General features: G+C 44.7%; 1 protein-coding gene across 4 annotated transcripts in view; it reads left to right on the plus strand.

Moving 5' to 3' along the window:
* Positions 1-9,274, plus strand: part of CUNH4orf17 (chromosome unknown C4orf17 homolog) — a 31,357-nt gene extending 22,083 nt beyond the window's left edge. For 3 of the 4 annotated variants that reach the window (XM_085835495.1, XM_085835493.1, XM_021158654.1), the window contains 5 exons: positions 2,494-2,637; positions 4,342-4,423; positions 5,406-5,607; positions 7,389-7,432; positions 8,731-9,124. In XM_085835495.1, the coding sequence (XP_085691621.1) occupies positions 2,494-2,637; positions 4,342-4,423; positions 5,406-5,607; positions 7,389-7,432; positions 8,731-8,900 (642 nt within the window). In that variant the 3' untranslated portion in view covers positions 8,901-9,124. Of the gene's footprint in view, positions 1-2,493; positions 2,638-4,341; positions 4,424-5,405; positions 5,608-7,388; positions 7,433-8,730; positions 9,125-9,232 lie in introns of those variants that run through there. The other variant, XM_085835494.1, reaches the window with a different exon arrangement.
* Positions 9,275-15,309: the final 6,035 nt, after the last annotated feature.

Below are 15,309 nucleotides of genomic sequence, written 5' to 3' on the forward strand. Positions count from 1 at the left end.
TATGTTGGTTCTTAATGCTGAGGGACTCGGTTGCCTCTGGGGTTGAAGTCGCCTGTTGACGGGCACTTGGTCATGCCCATCTTTTTACCAAGCTGCGATGAACACACACACACAGCCTTTATAAGCTTTTGTCCTTGCTCCCCCTCCCGGTCCATACCTGCAGGTACACTTACAGTGGTTTTGTGGCTGCATTTTCAAGAACGGCCAAGTGGTTTTCCTTGTCCATTCCCTTAGCAGCGTCCAGAGTTTCATTTCCTCCACTTCCTCCTTAAATGTAGTCTGATGGGTTTTAGATTTTAGCTAATGGGAGTGAAGTGTTCTTGCAGTATGCCATCCTAGCACGAGGAGGCTGAAGTATGGCTGCTGCCTTAAAACCAAAACCCAAAATCCAAGCCTGCTAATCCAGGGACTGGTGTGTGTTACTTGTATGGTTTTAGCTTTGATTGCAAATTTTAGCTTTTGATGTTCAAAGCTTTTGCCTGTCTTTATAGTTGAGTTGTTGGCCTTTCTGTGATTGTGGTATGAAAGCTTCCTACACAGTCATCTAAGTCCTCTCCCACGAGTGTTTTGCAGATGTTTTCTTTAATTCTGAATCTTGCCTTTGTTTCAATGTCTCCTCCAAAAATTGTTACTTTTGGTAAGGCCTAAATTTCTAATTTTTCTGTAATATTTTCAAATGTGCACACGGCACATCTCTGTTGTGCTTTACTGTGATGGCTGAACCCCTGGGGTATGTTAAACAGAAACAACAGGAGCTGATGCCCAAGCCTTGTGTCTCTTGTCTGCTCAGACGCTTGTGAGGCCCTCTCGTTTCCACACTTTACCACACATGGAGGATGAATCTTGCCAATTGATTTTTCCGAGTTTGAGATACCAGGTTATGAATATGGTGCATTGTGTAGGCCTGTTTTCCAATATTAATCCTCCCTTGCATTCTGGGTTACAAGAGTTGGCTTAGTACTGAGTGTTGTCTATAAAATACTGCTGAATATTCTTCAATCCTTGTTTGTGAAAAGTTGTGGTTTCTGGTTAGCTCTCAGGACAATGCAGGCACCATGCAATTGGTGGGAGCCTCTCTTTAATCTTCTAGATAACCTGAGGTGATGGCTAAAATCCTCCTGGAAAGTGAGCTAGGCTTGGACCTTTCCTCTAGGCAAAAGTTTTAAACTAAAAACTCTGTTTCTTTTGTTTCCTAGATAGAGGTTGGCTTTTTATGCTGTCTTTAGTAAGCGTAGGCAACTTGCTTTTTTTTTTTCCCCAAGAAATTTGTCTATTTCATTTAACTTTTAGGATTTACTGATGCATTTGTTCACAAAATATATTTTTTCATGATTTCACCTCTGTACAATTGTTTGTCTTCTGGTCCCGAATAAAACCACTTTGTGCCTTTTCTCCCTTGACGTGTGTCCTAGTTAGGATCCTCACGGCTGTGACGAAACACCAGGAGCAAAAACAAGGTGGGGAGTAAAGGGTTTATTTCACTCGCTGCTGACCTGCATAACAAACAGTTCATCATCAAAAGGCGTGAAGGCAGGACTCCAAGGCAGCAGGAAGCTGGAGTCAGGCGCTGGTGCAGAGTCCATGGAGGAGTGCTGCTTACTGACTTGTTCCTTGTGGATTTTTATAGAATCCAGAACCGTTAGCCTAAGGAAGTCACTTATTAGGAAAATGCCTTACAGCTGGATCTTACAGAGGCATTTTCTCACTTGATATTTCTTCCTTGCAGATAACTATAGCTTGTTTCAAATTGACATAAAGCTAGCTGGAATAGTGTGTGTGCCTCCAGGCTTACAAGTTTTGTTCATCTTCCCCAAGGATAAATGTTAAATTTTCATCAGTTGTCATCAATATCCTGACCTTTTTATATCTCATTGATCTTATTCAGAGACAGAACATAGATCTTGCTTTCCTGGTGATAAAAGAAATCTTCTCAACTCAAAACATATCTCGCTAGGGTAGGGATTCATTGTTCCCTGGAAAGCAACATACAAAAAGATTTCACACTAAACATTTAAACTGTAATCGCCAAGTCTCATCAAGAGCTTTAAGAGATTTCAACCAAAGTTAATAATATGTTTCCAAGTGCTTTGTCTCCAGACACAAATGTTTGGTAGAATTTAAAGGACCCTCTAAATTATTAACCTTGTTTTGCTTTTGTGGTTCTCTTCTTAAAGAAAAATGTTTCTCTGGCATGTGAGATGGGTTCATGTGTAAAGGCACTTGCTGCCAATCCTGGTGACCTGTGGTAGACACCCAGGACTCCCTGAAAAGTTGTTCTGTGACCACACATGTAACCGTGCCATGTTCCTATGCAAGCAGACTCTCAAATACACACACACACACACACACACATATACACAGAGACAGAGAGAGTTAAATATAAGTAATTTTAAAAATTTAAGCAAAGCTAAAAGCTTATTAGTTTTGCATTTAATTTATGTAGAAATTGCCAATGTAAAACTGCATGCCAATCATACAGTATCTTTGATTTAGGCTGAACATAAAGCTAAAAAGCCACTCACATCCGCAAGGATGTGCTCTGCGGCTGCCTTCCAGTCCTCAGACGTGACAAGCAACAGGATGGATGGGAATGAGAACACCGTGCACATTCCCAACTACCTGGATCAGGAGATAAAGGTGAGAGGCGGGGCTCTCCAATCCTCGGTTTGGAAACTGCATGAACTCAAGCACACGCACGCACACATGCACACGCATGTGCACATGCACTCATGCATGCACACTACTCGTACGCACACACTGCTCATGCATGCACACACTCGTGCGTGCACACATGCACACATGCACCGCAGACTAGTGAACAGCAGTGTCACAGGGGTATGACACCGGTTACAAGATGATAGATTCACTCAGGACAGCCCCCACTGTAAATCATGGCAGAAACAGGTACTTGGCAACTGACAGTACAGTTTCATGACCATGCAACTAGGGCAATTACTGTATTCAACTCAGACTTCTGCTGGGGCACATTCATGGTACAGAGACGAGGCGCCCACAATGCAGAGGGCTCCACTGCAATGGGAAAGGGTTTAGAGTTTGAGAGCACTGAGGTATCTGGAATTAGAAGGAACAAGCTCCATAAATATCCAATAGTGTCTTTGGGACCATAGTGACCTTTACATGCACAGAGCCAACTGCAGAGAAGGAATGAAGGAACAGCTCCTGGGAACTGCTGCCTGTCAATCACACATCCCAGAGTGCAGAGGTGCTTCGGTCACCAGAAGTCAGATGAGACCCAGAAACTTCACACCAGAGGAATGAGTTGCTGTAAGACTATAACTGGGGACAGTGAGCAAGACACACAAGGTCAACCTCTGGCTTCCACAAGCATGTGCGCACATGCCTGCACCCCCTCTCTCCATATACATAAACATTAACACATTTAAACACAGAGCAGCTAAAAGCTATCCAAACTAAAGTAGACACAAATATAAACAAGCCCTATTGAGCCATCAGAATATATTGAGTATTCTAATATTTGTGTAACGGAAGTCTCAGAAGAAGGACAGATTAGAGCATATAATTTATGGGGAGAGTTAGCGGCTAATATTCGCCTAAAGTTGACAGAAACCTGAAGAAAGATAAACTCAAGGTAGATCACTTCTATGTGCTGTGATCCAACTGCTGAAAACTAGAGGAAGGAGACACATTGCCCTGGGTGCTGCTGGGACTTCTGACTTCTCAGTGGAGACCTGCACAGTGGTGACAGTGGAATGCCATCTGTAAAATGCTCTCCTCTCCGGAGTTCTGTTCTTCAAAAGGGAAGGACAGTGTGACAGGGAAAGCCCTTAGCTGCAGGGAAGTTTGGGGGGGAGGGGGGGAGGTGAGTAAACAAAATCCCCTTCCAGAACCTCAAGCCAGGTTTCTCGCTAACTGAAGGGATTTCGATTCCTGTCTCACTTGGCCAACACTGAATTCATAGAACTGAGACACCTCTAGCTCGATTCACATCCTTCTTAGCCATACGAAGGGAGAGTAGCAGCCAAATGGGTGATGTCTGTGACCAACCGATTCCTGCTAGAGCCTCCCCAGCCCGACCTCATCTCAAGCCTCCATAAGGGACCTACTTCCTGAAATGAGTTTCTCCTAGCAGTCATTAGAACCGCACAGACCCAGCACGACACACAGCAAACATCCCTTGTACTGGTGATGGCTTCTGTGACCCCCTTTGCACTGTGTGAAATATGGCTCTCAAACTGGGTCCCAGAATAGCATGTACACAGAGTGACTTTGGGGGAGATGAGCTTCTAAGGAAGGACAAGGAAACCGTGTGAGCCTGGTACCGGGTACTTCCTCAGATGTGACTCTAATGTTCCCTGTCAGATTCTGGCGAAGCTCTCTGAAATTTTACATACCGACTCTCTGGCGGAGGTTCTGAACTGGCTGCTTCAAGCAAGCAACAAAGGTAAGGTTAAGACAAGCATGGGTGGGCACCGACCGACCTCAGGTTATTGGCAGATGATGAATATGCCAAACTGAAGCTTTCTACTTGCCATTTGCAAGTAAATATTGCAAACATTATTTGCCCAGAGCTCCTTACCAGAGACCTTGTATGCCTGTGTGCTGGCTATTCAGGTAATCGATGGAGTGTATCTCAAACTGAATTAATTAGAGGAACAGAACCGTGTGTGCTCAGCTAAGGCTGCTTCTGCATCTCCTCCATGCTGTGTGAGATCCCCGGGCTCTCCATGAACACATCCTCAGGCCGCTGTGAGTCTGAATGCAGGCTCATTTCCTTCCTTTGCTGTGGACGGCAGCAGCATGGCCTTCCATGCTGCAGGCTCCTAATAGCTATGAGCACTTATCTTAGCTAGTGACACAGTTGTCTCTTGGCCTCCCTTGGGCTTCCCTCGTATATGTCAAGAAAACACCAGTCCCACGCAAGGCAATTCACTCAGCACACAGCAGATCTCCTGAAACTAGCTGATCATCAAACTGAGTCAAAACCTCCTCCAGGGGCTCCAAGAATCCCTTTTGTAACAAGATCTGGGGTGATACTGATGGGTGGTGTTGGTCTGGAGCACATGCTTTGAAAATGGGGAGCATTTTGGAAAAATAGCACCTTGCTTAGAGTTCCAGACCACCTTTTAATTGGAAAATACTTGGGGGCAATTTTCTACTTTGGGTGGGGGGAGGAGGAGGGAGGCTTTTAAAAGAATGTGACATTTAATAAATTACCCAAATAACAACTCCTTCTTTAAAAAAAAATATGTATGTGTGTATATTTGTGTGGCTGTGTATGTGTGAGGGGGTGCAGATTTGTGTGCATTCCTGGGGCACAGTGAACACTGAAACAACATCAATGTGTGCCGATGACGCGCTTCCAGTCAATGTAACAATCACAGCGGTAACCCATACTCTCCAACCTTTTCCTTTTTCCAAATCAGAAAAGGAATGGGTATCAGCTCTGGTTCATTCTGAGGTAGCTGAGATAAACCTGCTGACTCGCCACAGAACAAACACCCCAACAGAACCAGCCGCAGAGTCCAGGAAGCCGTACACCTCCGGAACACCCACAACCAAACTGCTGCAAAACTCACGTGCAAAACTGAAAGCGCTGACTGGATCTAGAGAGCGTCAGCTACACAGGTGATTAAACACAGAAACCACCAGGTGATTTAACACAGAGGCCACCCAGGTGATTACATCGAGAGGCCACCAGGGGACCTCTGTGACATGAAGTCTTCAGGCTTCCTTGTTTTCTCTTTCAACCTCTGAGGTTTTAAGTCTCAGCTCTACCTAGCAAGTGACTGCACATATGTAATAGTTTTCCTTCGTTTTCACACATAGTAACAAAGTTGTTCTCAGTTCCACTGTTTAGAACATTTTGGCAATGGCTGTGTTCTCTAGCTAATAATCTTTCTTTTTTGAGAAAAATTCCCTTTCCACTAAGTAAGACTAGAGATCTAGAAATCTAGGGAAAAAATAAGGCGTTTTAAGGTTATTTTTAAATCTGCACCCACGCCCCCTCCCCTCATGTGAGATGTCGAACTCTCAGCTCTGCCTGTGCCATGCCTGCCTGGATGCTGCCATGCTTGATGATAATGGACTGAACCTCTGAACCTGTAAGCCAGCCCCAATGAAATGTTGTTTTTATAAGACTTGTCTTGGTCATGGTGTCTGTTCACAGCAGTAAAACCCTAACTAAGACAGAAGTTGGTACCAGGGACCGGGGTAGTGCTGTGATAGGCCTGATCATGCTTTCATTTGAAAGAATGTGGATTTGGGGACTTTGGATTGCGTGCACACGAACATGAGTGCAGTGTCCACAGAGGCCAGAAGAGGGCATCAGATTACCCTATAGCTGAGTCATAGAAGGTTGTGAGCCTCTTGCTGTGGGTGCTGAGAACCAAACCTGGGTCCTCTATAAGTCTGTGAGCTTTCTTAACCATTGAACTATCTTTCCAGCCCCAAGGGCTTTAAAAAGGTTTAAATATGCAAACCATAACAGAAATTGAAAATATTAATAGTTCTTTGCATATTTTTTTGGGGGGGGGGTTTCGAGACAGGGTTTCTCTGTGTAGCCCTGGCTGTCCTGGAACTCACTTTGTAGACCAGGCTGGCCTCGAACTCAGAAATCCACCTGCCTCTGCCTCCCAAGTGCTGGGATTAAAGGCGTGCGCCACCACCGCCTGGCTGCATATTTTGTTAAATGTAACTATTATATAGGAATGATTTTAATATAAAGCACTGAAGATAAAAAAATAAATTGCTTCAACTGATTGTCACTGATATATTCCTGGGAAGTTCCAGAGAGGGGAAAATAACTAAGCCATTTGGAAACTATTTTAAAAGAAATATATCTTAAACCTTGCAGTGGTAATAGAAGAAGAAACAGAGATGGGTGTGGTGGTACACAGCTGTGATTTCAGCTCCGAGATGATGAAGCAAGAGGTTTACAAATTTAAAGCTAGCCTGGACTACATAGCAAGACCCTGTCTTGAAAACAACACAAACAACAAACCAAAGAAACACATATCTATTTATGTATAACATGTTGAAGGGATAGGTGTCAGGCTAGGAGAGACAATTTTGTTGGTTTAAAATTAAACGTCTAAGAGTTGGGTTAAATGTAAAGTTACAGAAATAATCTGATAAAAACAGTATGTTACTTTGAAAAGTATACATTCTAACTTGTCTGCACCACTACGTTTCCATAGAGTCAGAAAGTAGGATATGGTAAGAGCTGACCTCTTCAGTGAGTGGCTTATTATAGGCCTGCTAGATATTTGCTCAAAGTAAGCTGTCACTGGTTAAGTATTTAAAGCAAGCATTGAGGATAGTGTGTTTGAGACAGCCCTTATTAGCTTGGTGACGCTATAAGTCTGTTGCTATCTCTCACATTCTTTTTCTTTCTCCAACTGGTTTAGAACGTCAAGTCAAGGATCCGAAGGGAACAAGCCGGTGTCACGCGGTTAAGTACAGTTTGTGGTTACTGCAGATGGCATAAGGAAATCAGTGTGTGCTAAAGGTCGATGCTTTTCAAGGACAGTCAGTAAGGTTTAGGAGTGCTTTCCGGCTCCAGCTCCTCAGAATGCACCTGCTCAGTTTTACATTGAGATAAAGTTGACAGAAATGTGTCCCTGGGGACAAAACACCCTAAGGACATAGATGTAGGAGGTGCAAGTGGTTCCTCCATGCACTGGACAGGATCGCCAACCCACACAGACTCAGCATTTCACAGGCTAACTCTGCACAGCTTAGCTGGCATGGACCTTAACGGTTTCATTGTAAAGAAGATCAGCCAGAGAAAAGAATACAGCCGCAGCAATGCCAAACAGGTACCCGTGAGGCAGCTGGAGAACAATGTGACCCATCAGAAGCCCTGCAGCAGCCTGCACTTTAGATAAGGGAGACTCAACGGGCCCTAGGAAGCCCTGCATTGGTCCTGAGTAGCCAACAGTGAGCGCTCTGGAGGGTAACAGCAACTGTCAAGTATATCCACAGGCCTCTAATTTAAAAAAAAAAAATTGTCTTGTTTCTCCAAGTTTCTCTTGACCAGGAATGAGAGGTCTATCCAAGTAGAGTTCCCTAGGGTCCTTCTACACCCTGGCACTTGCCTACAGAGTTCACCAAACAGCGAAGCGGCTCTTTACCTTAGCAGCAAGTATAGTTAGAATTGGAAGGCAAATCCTGCCTTTTTCGACCTGACCTCTCCTCCGATTCCTCACTCATAGTTATCATAGGACCATAGTTATTACATGATAGTCTCTATTCAACCGTAAGTCTCCCTGGCAGCCCACACAGGTTTACCCCGCCTAGATACATAAACTCTTAAACAAGGACCTCCAAGATCCTGCTACTTCTGTCTGCTGGCATTCAGCATCTCCAAAACTGCACCGGGTCGGGGATGGCTGTGCAGCTCCGAGGTCTAAGGAGTGCCGTTAGATTGCTCTAAGATGCATGTGTGTTCTCTCGTTTCACCTGTCGGAACAACAGGTCCTCTTTATCTCACTGGTCCAATCCTTGCCCCAACACCCTCCTCACACATCACCAACTCTAAATTATTCCCATCAGCATCTCTAAGAAGGATCTCACGGAAGGAGAACTTAGTAAAGACGAATAGACTGTTAGGACTCCTGAGTGGTTCTGACTCATCTGACCTCCGTGCTTGTTTTGTTGTTAACCCTTGCCATTCAATGTTACAACAAGGCAGAAGTTATATTCAGCCTTTTGACTATGATCTTATTTGGATTTTTTTTTCTATTTTAGGGGCGGAGACCCCACTGTTTATAAGAAGAAACAAGAAGCAAATACCTGTTACAGAGTATCTCAATCCAAAGTCTCCTCTTGGGTCCAACAGTGTGGTGAGCAGATCACCAAAATCGGGGTCAGCCAGGAGTGCAAAAGGCCACAGCCCTCAAAGAGTTTTCTATCCTTAACACAGCAAACCGGGGTCAGCCAGGAGTGCAAAAGGCCACAGCCCTCAAAGAGTTTTCTATCATTAACACAGCAAAGGTAGAGAGGAGTGCTGGGTGGTTCTTTAACAAAGATGGGCTTCACACTGACAGAACATCAAAGTAATTTTAAAAATAACCAACCCGTCCTCTATATGGTGGCACATGTAAGTCTCAAAAACAATTACATATAATGCTAGAAATAAATATTAAAGAAGACTATTTCTATTTGTAGTTAGTTTGAATACTTGTAGAATAAATGTTTATTTAAATTCCATTTCCTCTCCTGTAATAATAGTGTTTGTACTTAATCGCAGGGCCAAAACCAGAAAATCATCCATAATCAGAATTAAGTGCCGAATCCAAACTCAGACTGAGGGGAAAACTGCTCAGGAATTTTAACATTTGAGCCAATTTTGGCAACCTACACTGTTTCCATGTTTGGGGATCATTATGGAGAAATTCACATTTCCTCTTCAAAAAGAAAAAAATGTAAAAGTTATCCTTAATTCATGAGCCAGAAAGGAGTATATTTTCACTCGGTGCCAATGGTGGATGTTAATTTAATATAGATGTGTGTGTGTGTGTGTGTGTGTGTGTGTAATTAACTATTCTTGGGCCACAACTATTATTCTTTTAGTATAAAGTGTGTGTGTGTGTGTGTGTGTGTGTGTGTGTAATTAACTATTCTTGGGCCACAACTATTATTCTTTTAGTATAAGGTTCTAACATGTTGTGGTTCAAGTGTAATGGGGTTTATTTCTTAATATAAGAGTCCAAGGCTCATGTTCATACTTAGTGGATACTGATGTGTTTATAAAAAGAGAGAGAGAGAGGGAATATGTTTTGGCGGATATGTAGTCAAGTAAGAGGGAGAAGGAGAGGGGAGGGGAATGGGGAGGGGAGAGGGAGGGGAGGGGGGAGGGGAGAGGGGAAAGGGGGAGAGGGGGAGAAGAAGAGGAGAAGAGGAGAAGAGGAGAAGAGAGGAGAAGAGGAGAGGAGAGGAGAGGAGAGGAGAGGAGAGGAGAGGAGAGGAGAGGAGAGGAGAGGAGAGGAGTGGAGGGGAGGAGGAGGGGAGGAGGAGGGGAGGACGGGGGAGGGGAGGAGGAGGGGGGAGAAGAGAAAGAAGAGAAGAGAAGAGAAGAGAAGAGAAGAGAAGAGAAGAGAAGAGAAGAGAAGAGAAGAGAAGAGAAGAGAAGAGAAGAGAAGAGAAGAGGAGAAGAGAAGAAGAGAGAGGCCAGCCATGTTGGCTCCACACCCACAGTTGCCTGGCAACAGCCAGGTGTGCCTGACTATAAAGGGAGCTGCTTGCTGCCTCCTCTGTCTCTTGCTCTCTTACTCTTGCTCTGTCCTCTTGCTCCTTACCCTCCCTCCAATTCCTCCCCCTCTCCAAGTGCTCTTGCATGGCTTCTACTTTCTCCCAACTCCCCTCCCCATGCCCTGAATGAACTCCATTCTATACCATACCATCATGTGGCTGGTTCCTGGGGTGGGGTGGAAGGGGTGTCTCAGCATGGGCCCGCAGAGGCACCCCCCCACACACACACCTTACTGCACATCCATCCACTAGACGTATCCTTTCTTCTCTTTCTTTTTATAAAACACAACAGGTAGTGAGGATTTTATCTCAGTAAGTTTTCTTTGTGTTTGGGACTGTGTGAGCAAACATGTGCATGTGTGTGTACAGCATCTATGTACATGAGCGTTCATGTGAATGAAGGCACTTTCTGCCACTTGTGTTGGGAAACCCCGGCTATTTGAGGTTGCAGTCTACCACGAGTGGACAGCTCCTCTGAGCTCGATGCAAAATAGGGGACTCCCTTTCCTAGGGGGCTTCCTCTTACCTGTTTGACCTTATCTGGGGAGTCCAACTCCCACATCCTCTACTTGAGAAATGTCATGTAGTTCTAGGCAAGATTACACATGCAACTTCCTTTCTCCCTATAAGAGCCTGTCCTGTAAGCACCTGGAGTTCCTGGAATGTCTCTCCATGCCAATGAGACATTCCTACTACCTTCAGCTCCAGTCAAAGATACATACACAACCTGGAAATATCCCTACCCATCTCCCCCAAAACTATATTGCCCTTGTTTACTCTGAATAAAGTTGAGCTCCCTCGTTGAAGCTGATTCCTGAAGGAAGTTGGTCCCGGAAGTCGGTCATTCCATCGTACTCATATGGCGTCTGAACCCTGCCTTCGAATCTGCTCCCTTTGTCCTTGTGGGTCGGTGGCCAACAGCCCCGGGGAGGAAGGGAGGCCCACAGCTGGCACCTGAACAGGGGTCCAGGAATGTGCGGAGTGTGTGAGCCTCCCTCTCCCCCCAGAGGGACAGACTGTCCCGACCTGAGGATCAGTTTCCTATTTCAGTCACTATGCTTTACTTTCAGTGTGTGCCTAAGAGAAGGACCAGACATGGTTCATTGACAACTGAAGCCTCTCAGTCAGGTCAACTCCCCAACATTAGCTGAAGGTCCTCCCACCTTCTTTCTGGACCCCAGCATCCCAACTAGGCATGGCAACAACCTTTTGTCTCTCGTGTGCAAAAATCTGGTAACACAGCAACCATGTTAAAGTCTCTAGGACTGTTAAACTGCGCACAGGCTTGTATTTGTTGGGGTGTTTTCACGGGCAGCACTTCTCTATTTTGGGGAATTCAGAATTGCACCAAAACCCATTCCCTTACAGCCTTACTTAAATCAAGGGGGCTTAAAATCTCTCAAAGGGAAGGTCTAGAATTTTGGAACAAGGTGCTTGAATTTGTGCCATAGGTCCTGTCAGCAAACATCACTGACCCCATGTCTGGACCCAGGTTGCCTACCTGGCTCATAAAAAGTAAGTCCAGAAAGGCTATCTTTTGCCTCTCCTCTTCCTCCCTGTAATAGCTGCCACTAAGCAATGTAGAGGAAAAACCCCAGAGTCCCAAAATGACCCATTAGAAACCAAAGCACAGGGAGACAAAGGAGAGGACTCAAATGAAGAGGAAGACCCTCGGGATTACCCTGGGGCTGATTTAGCTGCTCAGGAGAAGGCAATCTAATTAGGCAAGTTACTCCCCAACCCACAACACCTCTTCCCTCTTTCACCTCCTCTCTCCCCTAACTTCCCATGATCTCTTGCTTGTTCCAGACAACAGAGACCAGGAACCCTCACTGATCACTAAGAACAACAACTCCCAAAGTCACAAACACCATGAGCAATCACGTGAGCCTTCCCCTCAGCCACTATGTCTCCATTAATGGTGCCACCCTCTTCGGTCATTGAACAACTGCAATCTCAGGGACTCCAGGAATAACCAACCCCAGCCACCCCAGCCACCCCAGCCACCCCAGCCACCCCAGCCACCCCAGCCACAATGGCAGCAGCCTTAGCAACAATGGTCTAGGACCTGATGCTTCCACCTGTAGAGACTTTTCCCATGACTCTCCAAGTACAAGGCAAAGACCACTGGCATGGTAGCCGCTTCCAGTAACAGATCTAAAAGAATTGTGCCAGACCATCTGTGAGGACAGATTCCAGTCCCCATACAAAGTCTATTTCACAAAGCCTCAGGAATACAATCCCCCAAGGTCTAGAAAGACAGATGTCCATCCACTCTCCCGAATCCTTTGCTCGTACAATGGGAAGACCTGCTTAAAGATGAATGCCAGATGCAAGATAGAAAACAAAACAAAAAAACAAAAAAATTCATAACAAAAATTCACAACCAAAAGGGCAAGACCTTCCCATTCAGTTAGTAACTTGGAATTATGACCAGCTCTTCAGTCAGGGTAAATTCTTCCTATGAGTTCCACAGGCTGTACTTCCCGCTGGCTGCTTTAAATAGGTCCCTCTCTGTGTGCTGCTGGTCTAGGACAGGTCTAGCCCCCTTGACCTGGAGATGCCTCCTCATTAACTTTGCTAAAACAAAAACATACCGAGGCCCACCCAGATTTTATAACGAAAGTATGAGTCAGCTTAGACAGAAAAATAACAGATCCTACAGCCAAGTTGCTACTTTTAAACAATGTTGTCTGGGTAGGAATGACCCAGAACACAGACAGGCATGTCAGGGGCTAAAGCATGAACATTGTGATGCATGGATTGTGGCTACCCATGACACTGGGACTTCTTCCTACCAGGATTCCTCTCTTTCTCAAGTCTTTGTGGCCACAACATGGTCCAATTCAAAGTGTGTTAAATAAATGTGGGGAAAACAGACACCTCAGAAATGAGACTGCCTCTAAAATTATCCAACTGCCCTTAAAATGCCTAAGTCTGTCTGCTCGCAATGCAGGAAGGGCTTCCACTGGGAAAAGGACCACAGATTTAAATATGGTACAGATAAACTAGTCAGTATTTTCTTTTCTGTCCTCACACGTACAATCAGTTGTCCATTCCCAGTTTATGACCTTTAGTTATCAGATAACGGCTTCACAGCTAACCTAGAAGGAAGGTTTTCCCTGATTGTAAATTTGTCCTGAGCCTGCTTTCTATCCTACTGCAATTAGCCAGTGACATGAGAAGGTTTACAGAACTCTATCTGTCGTCTCTCCAGCCTGGTTCCTCCCTTTCTAAGTCATCTGATTATATTTCATTTTTATGCTTGTACCCTGCCTCGTCTAATTTCTAAACCAGCATAAGTGGCCTTGCAAAAATTCACTGCCAGTCAGGCTCTGGAGGCCTCCCTTTCCCAGTCAGACTTCCCAGCCCAACCTCCACATCCTCTACCTGAGCAAGGTCTTGGTGAGATTACAGGTTCACTTTCCTTTCTCCCAGTAAGAGCTTGCCAGAAAGCACCTGGAATGCCTATCCATGCAAAGGAGTCATTCCTACTACCTTAAGCGCCAGCCAATGAATGATACACACTCACCCTGAAAATCCCTTCCCTCTCCCTCAAAACTGTATAGCCCTCCGAGCTGCCCCACTGGAGCTGATCCTGGAAGTCAGTAATCCCACTGTACTCCAAGGTCCTCCAAAGCGTCCTTCCATCAACTCTGTTCTCTCTGTGCTCCTGGAGAAGGGACAACCACACCTTGGCTATCAGCCCTATTCTACATTTGTGAGACATGGTCTCTTTGCTGACTTCCTGCTTTCGGTGCCAGGCTAGCTGCCCTGCAAGTTCCTGGGGACTCTGTTTCCATTTCCCATCTCGGAGTAGAAGCACTGGGATTATAGGTGCTCACACTAACGTGTCATATGTCTTACTTTTCACGTGGAGCCTGAGGATCTGAACTGAGGGATTTGAACTTCATGCTTACATGACAAGCGCTTCTACCCACCCAGCCATCTCTCCAGCCTCCAAGTTTTGTTTTCATTGTAATGCTTTGTTACAATCCAAGAACCTGCCTTTAGAGTTTAGGTTTTCATTTTCCTTGGCAGTCCAATATAGACACTTTTTAAGAAATGTTCCACAGATGATGGAAAAGAAATTCAATTTTGTTTCTATTTTCAACATGTGGATCTTGGTCTAGATGGACCTGTTATTAATTAAACAGTCTCTACTTGCTGCATTTACTTTTTCTGCATTTACAGTCATGGCACAGGGAACGTGATTTAAAATTTCTCAAACCGATGCGTTTCCAGTCCTTCCAGTCCTCATAAAGTTGTGTCTCAGTTTGTGCAGTGATTGGAGCAGCTCTGGTCATGACTGACGACTAGTGTCTGCCCTCTTTACTGCAGCAGCCCTCTTTCCCACGCTTATGTGTGATGCTAGAGTTTCTCAACTTTTAGGTCTTTGTTATTAGCTTGGGATGCTCTTTTCCTTATTTTTAATTTTTTTTTAAATTTATTTATTTATTATATGTAAGTACACTGTAGCTGTCTTCAGACACTCCAGAATAGGGCGCCAGATCTCATTACGGATGGTTATGAGCCATCATGTGGTTGCCGGGAATTGAACTCAGGACCTTCGGAAGAACAGTCAGTGCTCTTAACCGCTGAGCCATCTCTCCAGCCCTTATTTTTAAATTTTATTATTACTATTTTTTAAAGTAGACATTAACATTTTATGTAGTCATGAAAATGTAAGCATATTAATATTAATAACATTAACATTAGCTGACAGGATTTGGTCTTCCATGGTTGTGTTTTATTTTAGCATTGTTTTTACTGTTGTAATAAAGCCTTCATGAAATGCTCTGCATTTATTTCTTTGCCCCTGTTCTGACAGAAAGCAGATTTTTAAAATCTTGTCAAGGCTTGTATTCCAAAGGAACAAAAAGTCTGAAGCAGGTTTACTGCTATTTTAGAGCTGGCAAGGTCAAGAGAGAAGAGAAACAAGGAGAGGAAGAAAGTCACCACCAAGTCCCCATTGCCTACCTCACACGCCGCTGACAGGACCAATATGTAACAGTCACATTTTCAATAGGGCCACTGAGTCCTAACATGCCCAGTTTCACAATGCAAACATAAGAG

This window comes from Mus caroli, unplaced genomic scaffold (genome assembly GCF_978045245.1).
Source record: "Mus caroli unplaced genomic scaffold, Mus_caroli_1 scaffold_3, whole genome shotgun sequence".
Lineage (NCBI taxonomy): Eukaryota > Metazoa > Chordata > Mammalia > Rodentia > Muridae > Mus > Mus caroli.